The sequence below is a fragment of the Chanodichthys erythropterus genome, chromosome 11, assembly GCF_024489055.1.
Source record: "Chanodichthys erythropterus isolate Z2021 chromosome 11, ASM2448905v1, whole genome shotgun sequence".
Lineage (NCBI taxonomy): Eukaryota > Metazoa > Chordata > Actinopteri > Cypriniformes > Xenocyprididae > Chanodichthys > Chanodichthys erythropterus.
In genome coordinates this window covers 15508766-15528172 of record NC_090231.1, presented here as the reverse complement: position 1 = coordinate 15528172, position 19407 = coordinate 15508766, and the positions used below count along the sequence as shown (strand labels likewise).

The following is a 19407-nucleotide window of genomic DNA, read 5'->3' as shown; positions in this document are numbered from 1 at the left end:
AAGACAAGTTTAGCCACACAATCACAATCAAACCTTTTATCCCTGTGCAAGCACTTTATGTTCACTTTTAATGGCTCACTGCTTTGTCTTCACTCTTCTCTCTCTTTCTCTCTCACTCTTTTACACACACACATTATATGTTAGGTATAATGATAGGTGCACCTATCATTATGAGGACATTCCATAGGAATAATGTTTTCTACACTGTAAAAACTATTTATTCTATCCCCTACCCTAAACTTACCCATCAAAAAAAAAAAAAAAAACATTCTGCATTTTTACATTTTTAATTAAACATTGTTTATTATGTTTTAAGCCATTTTAATTAAGAGGACTCAGACCACATTTACATTGTAATATCAGTGTAATACCCATGTCATTATACAAATTTGTGTCCTCATAATCATAAACAAGCACATGCATACGCACACACACACACACACACACACACACACTGTAAACTCGAATAAGTTGGCAAAACTCAAAAACTCTTTGCCTCAATTTTTAAGTTAAGAAATTCAAAGTTTAAGTAAGCAGAACTGGCAGATTTTTATTTTGTACTTCTTAACTTAAAATGTTTGAATGCACTAATTGTATACATTTAACTTAAAATGTTCATGTAACCTCAATGTGAACATTTTTATTAGTGTAAACATAGCTGTAACAAGCTAATTCAGAAAATGTTTACTTGCTAATTTGCTAACATGTTAACAATGGCATGTAACACTTGCTGAATGAGTGCAACAATATAAAGCAATTAACATACTTGCACTCAAACATACTTGCTCCCAGCCCAGTTTCAGTTAAACATAAACTTGTCTAAATTAAAAGAAATAAGTTCATAAAACACAAAACATTGAAATAGCTGTTTACTTAAAATATATCAGTTTTGTGAACTTGAAAGAAAAAGAAAGTGCAAAATACTCATAAATGTCAATTTGACTGAACTAATTAGTTTTATTTAAGTTTTTCCTACTCAAAACAATTAATTATTTTGAGCATTAGGGTTTACAGTGCACACACACACTTTCTTTCTGCCTTATTGAAAATTTAGTGTCAGTCTGTATTGACGTTACTCTAAATTCCATCATGAACAAACTGTTCTGACCGTAGAGCTCAACACAAAATGCAACACCTAGCGTTAGTGTTGTTTACTTTATAACATTTCAGTTTTAGCCCCTGCTTTTGTCTGAGAACATAATGTATAGAATTATTTATCATATAATCATCATTGTGCTACTGTGTGTTGTCCTTGCTGGAAAAGCATCTCAAGTTGCTGATTTTAACTAGTTTAAGATGGTCTAGCTGCACGGGAAATACTGTTTCAGACTTTGCATACCCTGATTCCCGATTGACTTAATATCTCACAGTGTAATTTTTCATCACACAATGCAATGTTTTACAATATGACATTATTTTGAGCTTTATCTCACAATTAACTTTTGATTATTCTGAGATGGAAACAGGCTTCCATACTCACATCCTTATCCAAGCTGGTGTTATATTAGCTGGTCGGACAGATGGTCTCCCAGCTGAAAAGTACCCAAAACCCCTCTAAAACCATCAAAACAGACCAGATTAACCATGCTCGGCTAGGCAACCATCTTAGGCTGGTTTAAGCTGGGGTGAAAGTGAATGCCACAATTTGTTTAGAGCCTTGTCTTAAATCTGCTGTAGCATTTTTCTTAGAATATCATGCATAAAATATTTCTAATACCTGAGAGATATCACTGAAATATGTGCCTTGGGAAAATCACACTCGTCTCTGTGACAGCCCAAAGCTCTGTATACAGCAGAAAAGAAAAAAATAAATAAATCAACCAATCAGAAAACTGGTTCATATTGTCATTTATATCTATATATGCAAGCACATACATACAGTACATACTTGTTCATAAATACACAGTCATTTTAGGGGCATTTAGGGCCGTTTATCTACTGTAGTGACACATTAGAGAATGATAGAGTTCATTGAGTACAGCACATGATGTACATTGACATCACTTAATGGACTGGTTACTATTTGACTATTGGAGTGATGCAAACCCAGCAGGGACATTATAATAGCAAAGAGCTACTCACTTATGGTGTGTGTGTGTGTGTATGTGTGTGTATGTGTGTGTTTATGTGTGTGTGTGTGTGTGTGTGTGTGTGTGTGTGTGTGTGTGTGTGTGTGTGTGTGTGTGTGTGTGTGTGTGTGTGTGTGTGTGTGTGTGTGTGTGTGTGTGTGTGTGTGTGTGTGTGTGTGTATGTGTGTGTATGTGTGTGTGTGGCCTGAAGACAGGAAAGATGACTCTTGTGGAATCAGGCTTAATTATATCCACATTGATTATTACAGTCTGACTTTATGCAGGGTCTTTATTGATGGATTGATGGTGTGTTTTGAGATGTGTCAGTTTAGGACAGCAGTAGCTGTCAGTCAAATGTTCTTAGCAAAAAGAGAGACAGAGCTACTAACACCATCACTTGAATGCATCTGAAAGGACAGGGTGATTAATTTCACTAAATTAATACTTTCAGCCCAGTCATTTTCATCTTTAATATTTCTGTCTTTCCTAGGTTTTGAAGAGAACTTTAAAGATGACTAAGTGACTCTATTCACTAATTACTCTGAGCAGTCACTGTCTTGTTAAACAGATTTGAAAAAGCAATCTTATGTCACAGTTTGTGTGAATATGAAATTGATATTATGTACATGGAATAGTTATGGTTAAATAATTGATATAGCCAAACCTGTGACCCGTACATCATTTGCATGATTTTTGAGCATTACATTGCTTGTAAACAGCCTACATTTAGGCTAAATAAAGGATAATGTACAGTCAAGTCAATACAGACCCCTGCTCTGCGTAGGGGCGATGATCACCCTGTCTGGCTGACTGTACAGTATATTTTCCTGCTAATTACGTGGCTACTTATCAAATAAATAAACAGACATGAAATATTGATTTTGTTTTGCTATGTGATGCGAAAACCAGCAACATTAGCACAGCTATTTTTTATTTTATTTTATTTTTTCAGAGAGCTGTAACATTTACTGGCAAAAAAAAATGGTTTAATATTTCATAAAAATGTTTATTAAAAAATCTAGCATTCCAGAGAACCATGTAATAGAGCTCAGCAGTGATCAAGTTGAATGATGACATAACCTTTGATTTGAAAAAGAAGACGAAAAGAAATTCAGACAAAAAGACACACTATATTTTAAATTCAAGTAAAGAAAAAAAATATAGGTAGCACTTTAGTATGGGGAACAATTCTCACTTTTAACTAGTTGCTTATTAGCTTGCAACTTGGTTGTTTATTAGTACTTATAAAGCACATATTAATGCATTATTCTGCATGACTTTTTTTCTACATCTCTAAATCCTACCACATACCTAAACTTAAACGCTACAACAACTACTTTACTAACTATTAATAAACAGTAAATTAAGAGTTTATTGAGGCAAAAGTTAATAGTGAATGTGTTCCCCATACCAAAGTGTTAGCAAAATATATATTTAAATATATATATGTATAAGTAGTTTGAGTGTATAGTGAGATTTGGAGTGCATCATGGGAGTGGGTGATCTCTGCAGAACTTTTTTTGGGCACATTTTGTTCACCGCAGTTTTCTGATTCAAAAAATTCAATTGAACTAAAGGGTTATGTAATTTTTTTTAATTGAAAATTGGTGTCTTATATCACTATATGATAATGTTTTTTGAACGCAATAAGCAACGTGAAGCCATATGGCTTATTATTACAGTGACATTGCAGCATTTGTAACACTTCTCCTGTCACGCAGGTGTTTCTCTGGACAGAGTGTTTGACTACAGCGAGTACTGGGAAGTGGCTCGTGGCCTGTACGCTCCCTTCGACTGCACTGCCACAATGAAGTCTGGTAATGCAGATGTTTATGAAAATGAGATCCCAGGGGGCCAGTACACCAACCTTCACTTCCAGGCCCACAGCATGGGCCTCGGTAACAAGTTCAAAGAGGTGAAGAAAGCCTACGCTGAAGCCAACAAGCTGCTGGGGGACCTTATCAAAGTAAGACCTCCAAAAATCTCATTATGATTCCAAATGTGTCACCCACTCTTTCTTTTCTTTTCTTTCTTTATTTATTTCTTTTTTATTTCTTTCTCTGTTCCTCTCTCCTCCTCCCCTGTTCCACATACTGAAGTATGTCCTTGAAGGCCAGTGTGACTTTTTCTTTTCTATTGGATTTGCTGTCATTTAAATTCCACAAGTATATAGTCATGGCTCTGTCATTTTTGTTCCTGTTGGTTCAAACCTAACAATTAACTTAAAACATAGAAATTATCCGCAGTGTACCCTAAATTTAGCATGTAGACTTAAATAGCAATTTCATCACAGGCCCACTTCCCTCTATCCTCTGTTCCCATTAATATAATTACTTATTACAAAATTATTTTAGAGGCTTTGAAAGGATATTTCTCAGTCAACATGATGAGCTGACGTTCTGTCACCAGAATCTCTGTGACTAACATAAGAACAACTTCTGCCGCTTTCTGTCAGAGGAACAGTGTGATAGGGATTGTTCTGGTTATCAGCTGATCTGCCTCATAAACTGATACTAGCAGTCAGTGTCACCTGCCAGTGTTGGCTTCTGCTGTGCTGTCTCCTAAGGCCGAATTAACCGATCAGCTCAAATGTGTCTGAAATCACTTGCTTCAGTCTTTTGCTCAATGCAATCATTTATTGGGATTCTCCTAATAGAAGTTTCTGTTTACCTCCAGTGGATCTGCATGTGGTTGTTATTCAGTTCACATTTTTTTATCTTGTTTTCTGTCAGTGCATTCCTGCCTGCACTCCAATTTAGTTAATGGGTTTAGGGGAAATGCCTGGACTTTGGGATCTTGTGGTGATATTCCATTTATATTCCTTTTGCTCTTGCCATCTCTTTCTCTGTCAGGGTGTGTTTAGAATAGCATGTCACATTCTATTTTTATAATAAAGTAGTAGGCTTATGCATTATTTATTCTTTGTACAGTATGTGAATTGTCTTTATGCATGGAATACCTGGATGACGTACTATATTTGGCAGAATGGGCTGTGCTGTAAAACGAATGAACCAGGAGTGATATTGCCAACTGTTAAGACCAAGATTTTGTTGTTCACCAAGATTTTTTTAATTAATAAAATTAAATTAATACTTTTTTGAAATTCATATTTTTATCTTTTTTTCCACTGTCGGTTCAAACCATTCTTGTTGCTTAACCATTCCATTTCATGGCACGTATGTGGTTTCATTTTCCACTGTGGGGCTATAATACAAATGCATCAGTCGATGCCTTGGTACGTTAAAGTAGTATTCTACAAATATTCTAAAAAATTACTACTTTATTCTTGCAAATCTTATGACTTTATTCTCATAAAAAGCATATTATGAGATATAATAAATAAGTCTCTTATCCTCATATATTTATATATAGTGTCATATGTTCCCTCAGAAATCATTCTAATATGCTGAAGTATTTGGTGCTCAAGTATTTCTTATTATTGTCAATGTTGAAAACAGTTGTGCTGCTTGAAATTGCATGGGATACATTTTTAATTTTTAATATTATAAATGTCTTTATTTTGATCTATTAAATGCATCCTTGCTGAATAAAAAAAAATAAAAATAAATAAATAATAAAATTAAAAGCTAAATCGTACCAACTCCAAACTTTTGAATGTTGAACGGTAGTGAGTATTTAACAACGAATAGTAAAAAAAATGTAAATATTAATTAAACACCTGTTATATTTCTTATCTTCATCTCTCCCTACAATCCCATCTGTGACCTACAACTATTTTCTCTGCATCATTAGTCAGTTTTGATTTTATTTCTGTTTGATTGTTTATATGCATATTCATGCATACTATCCAGTACAGAGCAGCATATACAAGTGGTTCCCAACTGTGTTACGCATACCCCTGGGGGTACATGAGGTGACAGAGGGGGTACACAAACAAAATGCTGAGTTTTGCCATTCGTTTAATTCTGCCCCACCTTAAAAAAAAACATTAATACCGAGCATGCATTTATAACAGGCAAAATGCCACCTCTAATGTAAAAACAGGAAAAAGTTGCAATTATCTTTTACACAAGCTTCCATAGATTGCTCTATTTTGAAACAAAATAACAGTTCCAACAAAAGCCACAGCAGAACTGTTGTGCGTCCCCAAGCAACACACGGCAGTGTTTCATCAGTGAACAAATCTGAATGAATCGGGAGAGTCAATGATTCAGTGACCTCTTCACAAACACATGCTTCGTTACTGACTTATGTCACCAACTGGCAGTTTTAGTTTAATATTTAAAAGTATCACTTCGTTTTTACCATAATTTCATATTTCTCTATTGAACTTTTAAAAAAAAAATATATTACCTCATAACATAAGTCCATTTGTGCCATTGTAACTGAATTCATACCACCTCTGAGCCACATTAAACAGTGCGTAAATGCATCTAGATGCAGCTTGTGCCATTGCAGTGCAAAGATAACTTTTGTTGATCCTGATTTCATTTGATTGAAAGTATTGATTTAGTTTATTTATTGCTTTATTTATTAAATTAATAATTAAGTTGACGGAATTTTTAGAATTTTACATAAAACATGACATACATTTAATGGGGTTAGAAAAAACGTCTCGGTTACAAAGGTAACCCTCGTTCCCTGAAGGAGGGAACGGAGACGTACGTCGGACAGACCGACGAATAGGAATCTCGCTAGAGAGGCCAATCTACTTCAAGTGTAACTAAACGAGCCAATGCACATTGGCATGCAATCATATGCATCAGCTGCTCGCCTCGCAGCGCGGGTATATAATGAGCAGCAGGTGCGTTGCATCTTCAGGTTTTCGCTGAGGAGCCGAACCGGATAGGCGGCAGCATCAGCGGGGTACAGCGACTGTGGCGACGGGACGTACGTCTCCGTTCCCTCCTTCAGGGAACGAGGGTTACCTTTGTAACCGAGACGTTCCCATTCAGTCGGTCACGTTCGACGTACGTCGGACAGACCGACGAATAGGAATCCCTACCAAAGCGCCACAGGAGCTGCCCCCTTCCAGCGCTCTGTTGCAAGCCACCTGAACCCCCTTGCCCGAGGATGGTGGGACAGGGCTAACACAGAGAGAGTCGATCACTGCTGTTCCCCAAAACCCATTCAGTGAGACTATTGGATAACGCTGGGAAAGCGTACCCTTCGCTGGGAAAGGAACGCTGCGGAAGCCACATCCTTCCCCGAAGGAGTTATGTGGAGAAGTACATATGGACTAACCCTGTAGGGCTGTGCTACATATGGAAGAGCTGGGGTGACTCCAACCCGATGAAGGGTAGGTTCTCCCAGAGGGAAAGACACGGGCTTCGTTTAGGAGCAACCGTGGAACCAACCATATGGGATCCCCGTAGGGTCACACATATGGAACCCAGCCTAAACCCGGTTCTCAAGGATACAACGGAGTATAGGCCTGGCGCCAGACGCTCCGCCACGTCGGCTGCCGAAGGGATATCGGAGGACTCGACAGGGTCTGCCTTGTAGGGACTCTCTGGAGAAAAGAAGCGCATGTAGCGCAGCAAGCCGACACTAAGCCGGGGCCTCTCCGTGCCTCTGACCTGTGGCGAGAACATGGGAGGAGACCGGCTCGACACGAAGGCTATAGTATCTAGCGAACGTGTTGTGTCGCCCAGCCCGCAGCTCTACAAATGTCTGTCAGCGAGGCGCCACGAGCCAGCGCCCAGGAGGATGCGACACCTCTCGTGGAGTGAGCATGCAACCTGAGCGGGCAGGGCACACCCTGAGCTTGGTAAGCCAGGGCGATGGCATCCACTATCCAGTGGGCCATCCTCTGCTTGGAGACAGCCTTTCCCTTCTGCTGGCCTCCATAACAGACAAGAGCTGGTCTGAGGTCCTGAGGCTTTAGGTTCTGTCTATGTACAGTCGCAAAGCGCGGACTGGACAGAGTAAAGCCAGGGCTGGGTCTGCCTCCTCCGAGGGCAGCGCTTGCAGGCTCACCACCTGGTCCCTGAAGGGAGTGGTAGGAACCTTGGGCACATAGCCAGGCCAGGGTCTTAGTACCACGTGGCTATCACCCGGCCCGAACTCCAGGCACGATTCGTCGACCGAAAATGACTGCAGGTCCCCTACCCTCTTGATGGAGGCCAATGCCACCAGCAGCAAAGTCTTCATAGACAGAATCTTTAAGTCTGCTGACAGCAAAGGCTCAAAGGGAGCAATCTGAAGTGCTCTCAGCACCAGAGTGAGGTCCCAAGAGGGTATGGAGAGGGGACGAGAAGGATTTAACCGTCTCGCCCCCCTAAGGAACCTGATGACCAGGTCGTGCTGACCAACAGATTTGCCATCTAAGTGGTCGTGGTAAGCGGATATAGCAGCAGTATGGACTTTTGAGGGTGGAGGGGGGACAGCCTACGCTCCAACCCTACTGCAAGAAGGAAAGCACGACTCTGATCGAGCATCTTCGGGGGTCTTCCCGGCGAGAAGAGCACCACTCGACGAACAGGTTCCACTTTGGAGGCGTAAGCACGTCTCGTAGACAGTGCACGTGCCGAAGTGATGGTGTTAAGTACCTCAGGGGGTAAGTCACCTAGAACCTCCGCATCCCGTCCAAGGGACCAGACATGGAGTTTCCAGAGGTCTGGACGCGGGTGCCAAAGAGTGCCCCGTCTCTGAGAAAGAAGGTCTTTCCTCAGAGGGATGGGCCAGGGAGGGGCTGTCGCGAGGAGTGAGAGTTCTGGGAACCAGGTCCGGTTGGGCCAGTAAGGCGCAACTAACAAGACCTGCTCCTCGTCCTCCCTGACTTTGCACAGGGTCTGTGCAAGTAGGCTCACTGGGGGAAACGCATATTTGCGCAGGCCCCGGGGCCAGCTGTGAGCCAGTGCATCTGTCCCGAGTGTCCCCTCGGTCAGAGAGTAAAACAACTGGCAGTGGGAGGTTTCTGGTGAGGCAAACAGGTCTACCTGAGCCTTTCCGAATTCTCTCCAGATCAGCTGAACCACCTGGGGGTGGAGTCGCCACTCTCCTGGCAGCGCAGCTCGTGATAGCTCGTCGGCCACACGGTTGAGCACACCGGAGACATGAATGGCGCGAAGCGACCTCAGATGCTTCCGACTCCACAGGAGGAGATGGCGGGCGAGTTGTGACATGCGACGGGAGCGTAGACCACCTTGACGGTTGATGTACGCAACGGTCGCAGTGTTGTCCATACGGACCAGTACATGCTTGCCCTGAAGCAGGCCTTTGAGGCGGCTCAGAGCAAGGCGTACTGCCAGCAACTCGAGGCAATTGATGTGCCAATGCAGATGGGGTCCCGTCCAAACCCCTGAGACTGCATGCCCGTATTACGTGGCACCCCAGCCGGTGGCAGAAGCATCTGTGAACACCACAGCATGCCGGGACACCTGTTCTAGGGGCACTCCTGCCCGAAGAAACAAGGGGTCCGACCACGGACTGAAGGTTCGGCGGCACTCCTGAGTGATTGGCACCCGGAATGTGCCGCGCTGCCACGCCCATCTCGGGACTCGGCCGTGAAGCCAGTGCTGAAGCGGTCTCATATGAAGCAGACCGAGCGGTGTTACAGCCGCAGCAGCCGCCATATGCCCCAGGAGCCTCTGAAAGAACTTCAGTGGGACCGCTGTCCTGCCATTGAATGTATTCAGGCAGTTCAACACTGACCAAGCACGTTCCTCTGTGAGGCGTGCTATCTGCTCGACCGAATCCAACTCCATACCGAGAAAAGAGATCCTCTGCACCGGGGCGAGTTTGCTCTTCTCCCAGTTGACCTGAAGCCCCAACTGGCTGAGGTGTCTGAGCACCAAATCCCTGAGTTTGCACAACTGATCCCGGGACTGTGCTAGAATGAGCCAGTCGTCGAGATAGTTGAGAATGCGAACACCCCGTTCTCTCATGGGAACAAGGGCTCCCTCCACGACTTTCGTGAAGACGCGGGGAGACAGGGCCAGCCCGAAGGGTAGGACTCTGTACTGATATGCTCGACCTTCGAACGCGAATCTCAGGAATGGCCTGTGTCGCGGAAGAATTGAAACATGGAAGTACGCGTCCTTCAGGTCAATCGCTGCAAACCAATCTCGGGGACGGATGCACTCGAAAATGCGTTTCTGCGTGAGCATTTTGAATGGTAGCTTGTGGAGGCTCAGATTCAAAACTCGCAGGTCCAAGATCGGTCGTAACCCGCCGCTTTTCCTGGGTACAATGAAGTAGGGGCTGTAGAACCCCGACCTCAAATCGGCTGGAGGGACCGGCTCTATCGCGTCCTTCGCCAGTAGGACTGCGATCTCCGCACGCAGGACAGGGGCATCGGCATCTTTCACTGTAGTGAAGAGGACGTCCCTGAACTTGGGGGGGGGCGGGCGAACTGAATCGCAAAGCCGACCCTGATGGTCCGAAGGAGCCAGCGAGACGGACTGGGGAGCGCTAACCCGGCTCGCAGAGACCGTACAAGCAGGACCAAAGGGACCACCGGTGTACCCGCAGCAGGGCAGCGAGGTGGAACACAGGGACGCGGCTCGGGGGGCTCTCTTTGTGAGGCGGCCCGAAGCGGCGTCACAGTGTGCTAGGCAACACTTACCTGGCTCCACGGATGGACAGAGGGAGCAGTCGAGGCTTTGGCTGCCCGCTGCTCGCTGCTGTCCGCTGGCGACAGAAGAGGGGGATGAGAGTGGTGAGGTTTTTCTCCTCCCACTGCTCTCCAAACCCTCTTCAGACCTGGAAATGGAGGAACTGCTCTTTAAAATTTGGGTACCGCTGCCTCTTGGGTCAGTGGCGGAACAGAAACAAACCCAATAAAGGATTTACCACCTGGCCCTCCTCCAGGGGTGGAAGAGCAGCCCCACCCATCTCTGGGTCGCCCGTCTCAGGGGTGATTCTCACCAACCAGTTAAACAGCTGCAGAGACGGGAGGCGTCATCTCCCCGCAATGGACACAGCAGAGCCTGCTGGGCCGGAGTTTCTTGCAGGGGACGACACCCTTGGCGACGAGCAGACTGAGGGGCGGCCCAAGAGGAACTCAATGGTTTGTCATGGGAAGCTCCCCTATCCGCTACTAACTGAGGAGAACCGCTGGGCTCAGTCCTCGACAGTGTCACCGAAAGGCCACCTCGTAAGATGGGAGCATTGAGAAAGCATTTAGCTTGACAACCTCTCACACCTCACAAGGTAAGCCAGGGGGCACTTCTGGACCACGGAGGTGGACATCGTCTGGCTGAGGGCCTGCGCCGTGACTTTGATCACGGTTAGTCAACAAGCGCAGCTCAACCCCAGCACAGAACTACCCTCATGCAAAAAGAGTGCCTTGGCCTCACATGCAGGGTGGGTGTGGTCTGTGTACAGCCACCCCATCCAAGAGGGTAGTGAGAGAGGAAAAACTTATGCAGATTGGCACCTTTGGCATTCCATATTTATGGCACCAATATACCCCCATACTGCCAAGTTTTCCATGCACATCTGGAAGACCCAGGAAAGCATGGCTGTAAACTCTGAATCTGAGTCAGCATAAGCACACACCATTACAGTGGGCAGCGTCACCCTCATTTCCAGAGCATAACAGCACTCTCTCCGATGCTGCAATCGACGTCTGTCCCTCAGCTGGAGCTCTGAATGAAATGCTAGGTTCCCCTATGAAAAGGACCAGCAATCCAATCCAGAAACTGCACAGCTTGCAATGCGCTAGAGAGGGAGGGGCCCTAGGGGGTTGGTTCCCCGAAGGAACCCCTCAACCTCATGTCACCCAAGCCATATCAGCAAAGTAGACCTCTTCTGGTGCACCAGAGAGGGCGCTACAATGGAGATTACGCAAGGGAACCGCGCATCTAGAGCGCCGAGCGAGCGCTGGGTTGCCGTGACAACCCGCGCTGCAGCCCGGCAGCTCGACGGCACACGACACGCAGAGGAGCGAGAGGTTTGCTCTCGCTGATCTCCGCGGTCTCCCAGAGTGTCGGGCAGAGCCGCGGCTGTGCTTTTACACACAAGCGGCAGCTGGCCAACAACAGAGGGGACTCAAGCTTCCCGGAGAAAGAAGAGTCACGACCGGCGTGTCGACGTGATCATGTTCTCATATGAAAACATGAACACCCACGAACATCATTTCAGCACGCGCCCAGACATGCGAAACGGTGATCGTGGCCGTCAGTGAGGACAGGAACGATCGCATCCAGAAACACAAGTAGGATGTCGTCTTTAAAAAGACGCGAATCTACTTGTGTAAGCTCTTTCAGGGACTTTACTCTTTTAGAAGTGCTGAAGCACGCAGGGGAACGGCCACCGCAACACAGACAGGGATTGTGTGCAGCCTGTCATGTGCTTTCTCTCTCTTTGAAGGCGCTCACTCTTACCAGCCGTAAAAACGGCTTTTCAGCGCTCAAAAGCGCACCGTACCGGCCGTGAGAACAGCCTTCTGACGCTGTCAAACAGCTATTTGCTCAAAAACGGCAAACGAAACAGAAAAAGAGAGGACGTCGACCCCGCTGCTGTGCTGTTCGCCCGCACTCGGAAAAAAAGAGAAGTTCAACCAAAAGCTTGACTCGTCTTCTAGCAGACACTCGCTTGCAGAGAACAGGAACAACACCGTTCGGCTCCGAAGCGAAAAGCTGAAGATGCAACGCACCTGCTGCTCATTATATACCCGCGCTGCGAGGCGAGCAGCTGATGCATATGATTGCATGCCAATGTGCATTGGCTCGTTTAGTTACACTTGAAGTAGATTGGCCTCTCTAGCGAGATTCCTATTCGTCGGTCTGTCCGACGTACGTCGAACGTGACCGACTGAATGGGAACTTGCCTTTATAAAGGTAAAAAATGCACCTAAACATGTTAAAAAAGGTTTCACTTTAAAAAGTTTGGGGACCACTGAAATATACGAAATTCAGTATAGTGGCTGATCAATTAAAAGAAATAAAATAAATAAATAAGAAAAGTAGAAAAATCCTTTAACTTCTGAATAGAGAGAGAAATCAATGGGTTGTTAATTAAGTATAGGATGTGTTAAGTACCTAGACACAATGCAAAACTCGGTCAGGTCAAGTCACTGTGATGGGGGCTGTCGGGGAAAGTGTTATAAGATGAGACTGAGACGGGATTAAGAGGGGATCAAACAAACACACACACACACACACACACACACACACACACAGTAATCCTCATGCCCGTCAGATTCTCCTCTTACTGTTTTTCTGACGTACAGTAATCCTTCTGTGTACATCTCAGTCGTTCTCTGCTTGTGTCTCTCAGTCTTTGCCCCCCTACTCATCTACTCATCAAAGAAAACTTTCTGCATCACTTTGTATGTTTATTAATCCATTTCCCTTGCTGGCTGGTCCCCACAATGTAGGTAAACAAGTACACACACACACATGCACACAGACACGCACCTACTGTAGAAGTGTTTACTCTCTCCTGTGGATTTCTGGCTAATTGACAGTGTACATCTGTTTGGCCATCGGCATGGACAGAGCGTGCTTTGAACTCGAGAACTCGGGTTGTGTGTGTCAGTCCTTGCTGTTGCTTCAATAGAAACAGAACTAGTGGAGTGTGTGTTGGTGTGTGTCCCAGCAAACCGGATAGCAAGGAAGAGCAAGACATGAAGATTGTGTTCAAAATGTAAAACTAGCATATAATGCTTACTATGCAACATATTCGCGATGCTGCCTACTATGTAAATATATTTAATATAGAGATTTTTAAATGTTCTTTGGAAGAAGTTTATGATCACCAAGGCTGCTTTTGTTTGATAAAAAAATAATAAAAAATCCTGCAATGTGAAATATTTTTTTCTATTTTAATATGCTTTCAATTCGTTCTTGTGATGGCAAAGATGAATTTTCAGCAGTCATTGATCCTTCAGAAATCATTTTGATTTGGTGATCAAGAAACATTTCTTATTATTATCAATGTTGAAAACAGTTGTGCTGCTAAATATCTTTGTGGAAACAGTAATCCATTTTTTTTCAGGATTCTTTGATGAATAGAAAGAATGACTTTTATTTGAAACTTTAACAATAGCCACTTTTCCACCTTCGGGCCGAACAGTTCTAAGAGCGGTAAGGAATGGTTCTGGTTATATTTTCACTTTAGCTTGGTTTGGCCTTGGAAGATTACAAACTGATCGAATTCTCAGCTTGGTTATGTAATATTTTTAACTTATTTATTATATCTCTACTTTAACTTATTTATTATATCTCATAATATGAAATCCTGGGGGGAAAAAAAATGTATAGTGCAATTTCAAGCAGCACAACTGTTTTCAACATTGACAATAATAAGCAATACTTGAGCACCAAATACTTCAGCATATTAGAATGATTTCTGAAGGATCATATGACACTATATATAAATATATGAGGATAAGAGACTTATTTATTGTATCTCATAATATGCCTTTATGAGAATATAGTCATAAGATTTGCAAGAATAAAGTGGTAATATTTTTAGAATACTGCTTTAATCTTGTCCTGTTACTACTTTATTCTCAAAAAAATGGTTATGAGTTTATTTTCCAGATGTTCTGACTTTGAAAACAACATTAATTCTTGAAAACAACATAAAATAATATCCCACATTTAGCACACAATAACCACACTACAAAATAGTATGGTACTATGCTATTCTGAACACAACCAATGTTTTCAACAAAGAAGGAGCACTCCAGCTACCAGTCTTTAGGATTTGATTTAATATGAGCTCCAGCGTCTTGACTTCAAATGACTGTGGCAGGATTAAGGAAACGTTTACGCTTAATTTAGTGAAATCACATTTGATTATCCAGACAGTTAGGTTTGCATTTTACGGAGAGTCATTTTTCTGTGAACGGTGTTCCCTGGGTGAGATTTCTGAAGCAGAAGAGTTATGCAAATGTATCAGCATTTTAACACATGCAAGTTAGCCTACTCATGTAGTGGTTTGCAATGTTGACATTTATATGCATACGAAGTTTTATAATTGGTCACATTAGGGTTTGGAGGTCTCTACTGTGTCATCCACTACAGTCCCAGTGGTGCTAGAGTCACTCAGGGTTGTTGCTAAACCCTTTGCTCTGAAAAAGTCTTTGCACATGTCATGTCTGTGGCTTTGTATTTAAACAAGGGTATTAACCTTGTGTAACCTTTGTCTAGGAGTCTGTTATAAAACTTAAAATGTTACTCACATTTATTTCATTCTTTTTTTTGACCTACTCCCAACCATCCAGTCTGTGCTTACAGTTTGTTGTTGTTTTTTTATATATAATGTTAATACAATGATATCCTTTAAAATACCTTGAAGAGTAATGTTAAATTATAACCACTACTATGGCACATATCAAAATATCTGATACCACAGTGGTGAGGCCAGAAATTTTAAAGTGAGTGGACCTTGGTGAAATAGGGTGGACTAATGCCTACTATCAAATAACTTCATTTTACAATACATGGGATAAAAATAATTTGACAATTAAGATTAGTTAAATGTGATTTATTGTCAGCCAACAGTTTCATGAAAACAACAAAATTCATTCATAAGTAAAATAAATAATGAGCAGAATAAGAACAATAAATGAAGATAAATAATCATAGGTGGAGTGTGTGTAAAGCTTTGCCTTCTCCTGGCCATGGACTTGAGACTAGCATGGAATTTTCTCATTCAAACCACTGCATGCTGCTGCTTCTGATTGGTTTTAGAGGGAAAAGCTGCCCATATCTGCTGGTCTAAGATCCATTTTCTCTGTAATAATAGTATATTGTTGATTTGGAAAATGACCCCATGCATATCTGTGTTTGTGCTATGGAGAGCATCAGAGGTTTCTATTTACAACATTACTTGATTTATTGAACGCAATGGCCAATCAGAGGTGCTTAAGTTAGACTCCAATCACCGCACAAAACATGTTTTTTGTCCAGTGTTGAGTTCTGTACGCTTGCAAATTCTCTTGTTATAACAAAGTGTAAACTAAAGATTCATTGTGCAGTGCAGACAGCTTCATTGATTATAGAGGAACTTGGTGAGATGAACTGAGATGAGTGACAGCTTTTTAGGTATTATTAGGGCCGCTCTTTGTGCTCTTTCTAGGTGATATATAATCAATTCAGAGTTTGAATAAAACTTTTGTTTTTTCATGCTTGAACAGCAGCCACATTCACGCTGCAAATTTTGGGAGTGACATCTGATAAATTCATGTATTTGAGTGATTATTATTCTCATTATCATTATTATTTATCTAAGTGCATCTAGCCAGCACAGAAAGTGGAACAGTTGACTGCAGTTTTGCTGTACATGAGGTATTTTTTCCACTGAACGCTAAACAATTTATGTGAAAGAAAAATGGTGTGACATTTAACTTTTTAATCCTCTCCTTAATCTCTTGCTTTTTTCCCTTCTTTGTACTGTGTGTGTCTTTCCTCCTCTCAAATCCTCATGTATCTCTCATTTCTAAACAGTTCCCTTTCAGTCGGTCATGTTCGACGTGCATCAGTAATGACCGATGAATTGGGATATCGCCAGAGAGCCCTATCAGCTTTGAGTGAAACTAAAACAAGCCAATGGAATTGGCGTGCAGTATTTGCATAATACGCACCGCCCCCGCCAGGTGGGTTTAAATAGGGAAGCGGATGCAATCACACTCTGTCTTTCGCTTCGGAGCCAACAGTTCCTGCTATCGACTGAGAGTGAACTTCTCAAGCCTTTGAAGAGCCTTTGTTCGTCGTGCTGGTGTTAAGGCATCCTACAGTGAAGCCGTGAGCTTTCATAAGCTATTTATACAGCTCTCAACTGTTGTTTTCACAGCATTGTTTTCTGCCCCGTTGGTTTGCAGTTTGGGCCGGTTCCTCTGTGCGTGTGACTCAGGGAGTGGTGTACCTGCAGTCACATCACGGCTGATCCCCTGTGTGCTTCAGCACAACTCAAAGAGCTGTCTCTTTTCCTCTTCTAAAAGAGCTTCACAGATGGACTCTGCGTCTTTTTCAAGATGTCATTCCGTCTGTGCATTTCTGGAGGCGGTCATTTCCTATCCTCACTGACGGCCACAATCACTTTCTCTCATGTCTGCTTAGTGTGCTGAGACTGTGTTTGTGGGTGGTTCATGTTCTCTCATGAGTGCATGCCCACGTCTTGTAAGGGCTTGAGCGCTCAGCGTGCCGTGTGCCGTCGAGCTGCCGGCTGACAGTTTGTTCGGCGCTCTAGATGCGTAGTCGAGACCCGAGTGCATCAAACGAGGTGTAGTCCCCTCACCTATTCCCCAAACTAGTTTCTTTATCTGAATCAGAAAAGTGCTATTTTGGTGAATAAGCCAAGGTGACCAGAGGATCACAGTGGGGCAATACCCACCGAGCCAATCTCCATGGGCCCCCCACTCCTCTAGCGCATCGCAAACATGCTGTGACTGTATTCGTGGGTGGTTTATGTTGAGTAACAACATGGCCACGTTGGCACTCAGCACGCCCTGTGTCGTCCAGTTAGATGGCCACGTTCACTGTCCCACATGGCTGGTAGCTTTTGGGTGGATTGCTGGTCCTTCTCATGAGGGACCTAGCATTGCTACATTGGAGAGACGGTTGTTGGGCTCTGGAAATGAAGATGAGGCTGAGCGTCCCAATGTTGTGATGTGTGCTCGTGCTGAATCAGATTCAGAGTTGACGACCATGCTTTCCCGGGTCCCTGGGAGTGTAGTACTGTCTTTAGCCCGGATGTGCCTGAAAAACGTGGCAGTATGGAAGCCACGTTTTTCGGTGCCAAATATGAACGCCAAAAGGGCCATAATCTGCAATAAATGTTTTTCCTCTCTCACTACCCTCGATGATTGGGTGGCAGTGCTACAGGCACACTGCCTCTGCCCTGCATGTGTCTTGGCCGCCGGCGAGTCTGTGGAAGGCCAAAGCACTCATTGCATATGGGTAGTTCTGAACTGGATTTGACCCCCGATCATGTTTGGTCAGGTCTGTGCTTTCCTTCCTGCAAGAGGGCTTGGAGCGAAGGCTGTGTCCCTCCACCCTCAAGGAGTATTGTTGCCGCTATTGCCACACATCACGAAGTAGTTGATGGTAAGTCGTTGGGGAAGCACGACCTGATCGTCAGGATCCTGAGGGGGGCGAGGAGACTGAATCCGCCTCGCCCTTCCTCTATACTCTCTTGGGATCTCTCTCTGGTACTTACATCTCTCTGGGGTCATCCCTTCGAGATTTTGCAGTCAGTGGAGTTAAAGTACTGTCACTTAAGACCGTCCTCCTGGTTGCATTAGCCTTGGTTAAGAGGGTAGGGGACCTGTACGCATTTTCGGTCAACGAATCATGCCAGGAATTCGGGCCCATTGACACTGACCATATCCTGAGACCCCGGCCTGTATATATGCCCAAGGTTCCTACCACTCCCTTCAGAGATCAGGTAGTGAACCTGCAAGCGCTGCCTTCGGAGGAGGCAGACCCAGCCCTGGCTTTGCTCTGTCCTGTCCACGCTCTGTGCCTGTACTTGGATAGAATGCAAAGCTTTAGGACCTCAGATCAGCTCTTTGTCTGTTACGGGGGCCAGCAGAAGGGAAAGGCTGTCTCCAAGCAGAGGATGGCCCACTGGATAGTGGACTCCATCGCCTTGGCTTATCAGTCCCAAGGCGTTCCTTGCCCACTCGGGTTAAGAGCTCACTCCACTAGAGGAGTTGCCTCTTCCTGGGCACTCGCTGACAGATATCTCTAGAGCTGCGGGCTGGGCGACACCCAACACATTCGCTAGATTCTATAGCCTTCGTGTGGAACCGGTATCTTCCTGTGTACTCACTTCCAGTAGCTGGTAAACGTGAACCTGTTTCAGTGTTGGCTTCCAATGCCATTCCCTCCCCCTGGGTCGGATACATGCATCCATTGCTATAGTAGAGTTCCCCACTTGGCAAACCCTGTCAAGTTCCTCTGCCTCCCCTTGCAGCTCAGACATTGCGGAGTGTCTTATGCCAGGCCAAATCTCTGTATCTGGTATTAAGTTTTGGCTGGGTGCCATATGTTGTAACCCCTCCATGTGAGTGGTCCCATATGTGTATTGTCCACGGTCAAACTCCCCATGGTGAGCCCATGTCTTTCCCTTAGCAGAGCCAGCTCTGCTGTCACCTGTCAGATGAGTCTCCCCCTATCTCTAGGCTGGAGCCATCCCAGGGACTCCATATGTGTACTGCCCACGGCCAGTCCATATGTGTATGTCCATGTAATTCCTCGCCTGCAGATTAGGTTGTGGCCTCTGCAGCATCCCCTATGGGTTCGCTTCCCCAGTGTTGTCTAAGTCTTACTGTAGTGGGTCTTGCTGAACAGCAGTAGACACTTTCAGTGTAAGCTTGTCCCCTTCCCTGCCCCCCAGGTGTGCCGGGTGGCTGGAGCTTATGCTGGGCGCTGGAAGGGGTCAGTTGCTGTGCCTTCGCTGTAGTAAAGACTCAAGG

The 19407-nt window shown here is 44.3% G+C and overlaps 1 protein-coding gene across 1 annotated transcript in view; it reads left to right on the top strand.

The window, feature by feature from the left end:
- Window positions 1–19407, top strand: part of pcxb (pyruvate carboxylase b) — a 343108-nt gene that overhangs the window by 283418 nt on the left and 40283 nt on the right. Inside the window, exon 17 of the mRNA XM_067401859.1 lies at window positions 3791–4035. Within this exon, the coding sequence (XP_067257960.1) occupies window positions 3791–4035 (245 nt within the window). The remainder of the gene's footprint in view (window positions 1–3790; window positions 4036–19407) is intronic.